Here is a 5,622-nt window from a genome sequence, read left to right as displayed (position 1 = left end):
AGCCTTGGTGAAAGGCGAGTGCGCTAACAACTGCACTAACCGGACACTGTGTACTACATAAAATCTATATTTCGTTGTTGCTGCCGTTTAAGCATTCTTGCTAGAGGACAAGTTCTGGTCACATAGTTCTGGCAGTCTACACTCACTTGGGTCGATTGGTGGGCAGGGTGGGGAGGGGGGGGGGGGTAGATCGGTTTTGGGCGTTGTTGCCGTTACACTCTGCGAGAAAGATCTACCGACTTTTTACTCAAACATAATATATATAGAATTAGGTTAAAAAGAAAATTTGGAAAACCTAAAATACCGTGATGCCTCCGAGGTTTAAAATCAAAAGTACATGAACATAGCATTGCCAAGCGACAATAATGCGGTGAAAAGGAGATTAAAACAAACTTTTATCATTATCAGTATCAATGTTCAAATTACCAATTTCTAAGCCCTCCTAAAACATTTCGCTGGAAAAGTGTTCGAGAACTGTGTGTATAATATAATCTAAGGACCGAAAGTAGGTGAACTGAATACAAACAGAACTAGTGGCCGTGTTCGTAAGGCATCTTAGAACATTCAAAACAAGTTGCAGGAGGCGTGTACCCACATGAAACAAACGCATGCATAACCATGTCTTTAAACGTAGCGAATAGAATAGTAAGTGGGTGAACATGGAGTTGTGTTACATTTGATAACATGCGTGTAAAACGTACTTGACGAAAAACACAGTTCAAACGGCGACGGTGTGAACATTAATTCATCAAATGTTAAACATGGTATGTCGATCTGCCGATTTACGATTATAAAAGTATGCCGGTCTAGCGGCCTACAGCCTTAAACTGGAAGATAGAAAAAGAATTCTTGATTAAAAAATCCAAACCTCACGGGAGATGAGTCATATACAATAACGCGCCAAATACAATATATAGTTATTTAATGCGAATCAAATAACGACATTTCATAATTTAGCATAACCAAATGAATAACTAATCGTTAATCATATTATTGAAAACTGACATAAAATCATTAGAAATGCAATTTTTTTTCTGAACTATTTGACAACCACTGTTACATGCATCTAGATTCTATCAGAATGTGGTTTCAAGTTACTGTATTTACAATGCATTTAGATAATTGAAATCCCACACAAATTGCACCTCTTGCCAATTTAGATTAGATGAAAAAGAAGCCATTTAATTAAATCCAAATTTAGTGCTGTTTAAGGTATAAATTACTATTTCAATGAGGTATTTTCGAACTGTTGAATGTTTGCACTGGATCGTCTTCGATATTGTTTGGCTGCAGAAAAGAGGTAAAAAAAGATTCAACCTTCGATACCTTTATATTTAAGCGATTGTGAAACTATCTGATTAATTTACAAATTGGTATTCTTCTATTGCATACATTGGTTGTGTTTTTGGCTTATTATAATGTGTAAGATTGTATGGAGTTAATAACAATTATGCAATATTTTCAACCTGTAATCGTAGATTCAATCAAGCGTAATTGATTTAATTTCTTGAAAGACAGGATCATTATAACTTAAAAGTCTTCAAGCAATAATCCGTAATTTTAGGAATGAAATCATTCATTTCAAGGGTATGCACGTGTTAAGTGTTGACGGTGTGAACATTACAGTTTCGTATGTGAGATACATCTTTATATCCTTAAGTTGAAATAATTCATATTTATACAATATAATTTCACATTCAATATGACAGTATATTCGATAAGATCTGATTAAAGCGATTGATAAACCTAGTTTAATATATACGTAATCATAATCTTATGTTTTAAAGCTACATCTCACAGATTCACCGTTTTGACAACTTTTTTGATTTTTTGTCTTGGAATGAGCCTAATTTTGCGTAAATGTCTGAAAGCTGGAGATATAAGAATGCTGATCAAAGATCAGATCAAAGTTTCTAATATTTACGCTCGAAAACTGATGTTTTATGGCTAAAAGCGTTACTAACGCTTTAAAAAAAATGAAATTTTCAGCAGTTTGCCAAACAATTGAGATCTGCTCTATTGTGTGTTATCCTATAGGACTGATTTGAAAACACTGATACACTGCCAAACGGTAATAATGCAGCAAAAAAGAGAAAAAAGAAAACAACTGCTATCAGTATTCATTTTCACATTTCCATTCTCAAAGCCAAACTCAAACCGTTTGATAGAAACGTGTCCAATAAAAGAAATCCAACAATATGAGAAAGGGTGTTAACTCTTATATATTGTATCTAATATAATGTCATCGATGAGAACCGGCAGGGCCGTATAGGCGTATGCGTTAGGCATCTAAGTAAAACAATCACCTAAGCGGAAACTTTATTTTTTTAGTTGAAATTAAAGAAACTCAAATGTTTGTACACCAAAATATAAGAAACAAAATTATCTTAACAATTTATGCATATCAATAAATTTGATTAAATGTTAACGGTTTGCTAAAATCTGCAAAATGTTCACTGATAGATATTCAGTTTGATTAACGATTCACTGGCAGACGCAGGGCTGCGCCAGGCTAAAACTATGTGAGTAAGATGTTTTGTATTTAGCAAAAATAACTCTACATTTACAGAACACATTCGAGCTTCGTGGGTGTTTTTGGTAGCTTAAGTGAATATATTTTCAAACGACCATGTCTTGTAGTTAGTTCAGGTGAGACATGTTCAAAATCGAGTATTCGCAGTTACTGAATCCGGTATGTTTCAGGTCATCTGGTGCGTGTACAACACCAACATGGGGGCAGTAGGTCCTCATTTAATTATTTATGAACAAGAGCTCCCCCGAAACTGGTCCAGCGATAACTATCGTGATACAGCTGGGCTGTGTCCCGTCCTGACACACAATACACCCAGACGCTCTCACTCTCTACAAGCCGCGTGAAAACCTGGGCACTGGAGCACGGATGCCCTTGAGTATGATAGTAACTACTACCAATCAGCACGTTAGCTTCCTTCACTAGTTGTAAGTTAACATAGACATTGCTATAAACGCAGACTTGCATGAAGAACATGTAGAGACCAGACACAGGCGCGGTAAACTTCCCGTTGGCGGCATCGTAGCCCAATCCTTCGTTCGTTTGAATGTCCGAGAACACGATTGTGTCTCCTGTGGCGGGACTTTTGTCTTTCGGATTACTTGCGTGGAAAAGCACAAACGGTGTTTCTTTGGCTGCAAAACCAACAAAGGATATTTAGAGTTTAATCACACTTGGATGGATTTTACATTTGTGGAAATTGCCAGTTTGCATCGTTTTCTTTATCGTTAAGATTCTGTTTTAAATACAAGCATTGTTTTGTGATACCACATCATGCATTTATAATCTGAATGGGGTTTCGGTAGCCGTTAGTTTAGTAAAAGGAACCTCGACTAACAATTTCCATGAAGACGAGGAGCCGTACTGATAAAGCTTCATAAAGAAAAAAATCAACTAAGTGAAACGTTTAAGTTTTTAGCAACGAATATTTTCAATATCCTTTATTTGATGTTAAATTTAATCGTGTCCCTTTATTATTTGGACATGTTCCTTGCTTATTGTCATATTTTTGGTGTAAAATCATTGTTAGCTATTATTAAATCCTACTTAAAATCAAATCATTATTTCTAAGTCCATGTCTGAATTTATCACAAAGAAGCATTATAAATACGGCCCAAAGAAAAAATACAAGGGTTACAACAAGCACAACTATGACCACTATCACTGATCTTACCTTTGGTCAGCTGAATCGCATCGTCCAGGGACGCACGAGCGCTGCTTAGAGACTCCTCGACCTTGTTGGACTGTTGCCTTTCATAATCGGTAAGATTAGTTGACATCTCACTTATCAACTCCCTCAGTTGAGCGTTTTCCCTCCTGACAATGTCCAATCCTTCATTAATTTGATCGCTGACGGCGGCTTTGTTGTCATTCACAATTTTTTCCACTGTGAACTCCATTCGTATCACCCTCTCTAAAAGTTTCTCTTCGTAATCATACTTTGAGCATACTGGACACACCGGCTCCAAAGCTAGTACCACAGAAGAAAAGGTACTGATGAACAGAGCACAAAAATAAACGTGTGTTCGAGCCATTTTCTTGGGTTCAAATAACAACCTAACTGTACATCATGGAAAGCAATCTGCTTTTGTTTTAATTTTCAGCTGCAAAACCACTTTAGGTACTACCATATTAAACATACTTAACGCTCCGATACACCTTTATGTAATAGTTAAAAAGTGCCAAAATAATCGGTTTAATGAGAAAATGTAATACTATGTAGTATATGAAAATACTTCCATTCCATTAGTCAAAATACAGTTTCGAACACTTACTGGAATTCGTTTGCCGCTCTTATGTTTAATGGATGAGATATTTGGTATTGGAGTTAATTCAAAACATATGCAGATATGACCGATAAAGATTTTTTTCCTTTATCACATTATTCACACACTTGTTAAAAATAAGATCCTATCATCATCATCATCATCATCATCATCATCATCATCATCGAGTTCAGTTAACGGCCATTAAAGAATTGACACATTTTTTCTTCCGTTCATGCATGAACGCTGAGTCGATCTACATGTATGTTAATGCCTCGACATTTTGTTATTTCTTTTAAAACAGACAGACAGACAGACAGCCAGGCAGTAGTGTTTATTTTCGTAGACATATCTACAACAGTTTATTGAGTTGTTATTAGGCCATATGAACATGGTCGTAACTATACACGGCATCAGCGTTTAAGCTTACTTAAATTACGACGCCCATAATGCAAAACTCGGGCCATTGACCAAAGAACCCTCACGTGTGTTTGAAGTTGTACGGTAATACACAACATGTGTATTTACTTATTATGCCTAAAACAACAGTCTCTTTATGTCACGAGCTTCCCACGGCACGCTGGAACGTTGTTTCTTGTGAAACTATTTCTTGGAATGTCATTCCTCTCGCCGAATGAAATAACTGTCACAAATTTTGTATTTCAATCAGGAGACGGAGAACAGGTTTTAGAGAGAGAACTACGCTTTCCGTTGAACGGACAAGTTGGCGGGCGGCTTGTAAAGCGCATGTCTTTGTGAAGTTGGGTGGGCTGTGAGGTAATGATTTAAAATGTTACCTGACACCAGGGTAAGTACAATGTTTTATTACATTTTTTTTAATTTGTTTAGTTATCATTGCTGAGTGAGGTAAATATGTAATGTATGCAATATTTTTCAAAAGGAATTCAATACTTTATTTTTATTAGTAATTATTGGTATAGTGTTATATTGAATTGTATTTCAATGTTTTGGTTGTTTTTTTTCTAGACTTTTACGTTACATATCTATTTTCGATAGGAATTGTACTCGTGTACATACTATCATAAATGTTGAAATAATTGTCAAGGTCATTATAGTTAGCAAGATGCTTATATGTTCTTGTAAATAATATATTTCTTTGATATTTAGGAATACCGTTCTTATAGCTTCCTGTAAATCATCAGGTTACTTTGGGGTACTTTCGGCGATGTGCGTATACGGCGAGCAGAGACGTAACAAACATTCGTGGGAGTTTGTACTTCCGGTCTGTGTGGGCGGGACGGCAGCGTAGAGCGTAACGTTGGTGTTGGAGGTTTTGTTTTGTCACGTTCGAATCAGTGGCAGCTG

The 5,622-nt window shown here is 36.2% G+C and overlaps 1 protein-coding gene across 1 annotated transcript; it reads right to left on the bottom strand.

Moving 5' to 3' along the window:
• Nucleotides 1-905: 905 nt before the first annotated feature.
• Nucleotides 906-4,194, bottom strand: LOC128243471 (uncharacterized). The gene is made up of 2 exons (XM_052961266.1): nt 3,705-4,194; nt 906-3,165 (listed from the first exon to the last, which is right to left on the bottom strand). The coding sequence occupies exons 1-2, from the start codon at nt 4,063-4,065 to the stop codon at nt 2,756-2,758; spliced, it is 771 nt and encodes a 256-aa protein (XP_052817226.1). The 5' UTR covers nt 4,066-4,194; the 3' UTR covers nt 906-2,755.
• Between the last annotated feature and the right edge of the window lie 1,428 nt (nt 4,195-5,622).

The sequence above is a fragment of the Mya arenaria genome, chromosome 8 (genome assembly GCF_026914265.1).
Source record: "Mya arenaria isolate MELC-2E11 chromosome 8, ASM2691426v1".
Lineage (NCBI taxonomy): Eukaryota > Metazoa > Mollusca > Bivalvia > Myida > Myidae > Mya > Mya arenaria.
This window is presented reverse-complemented; position numbering and strand designations above follow the sequence as displayed.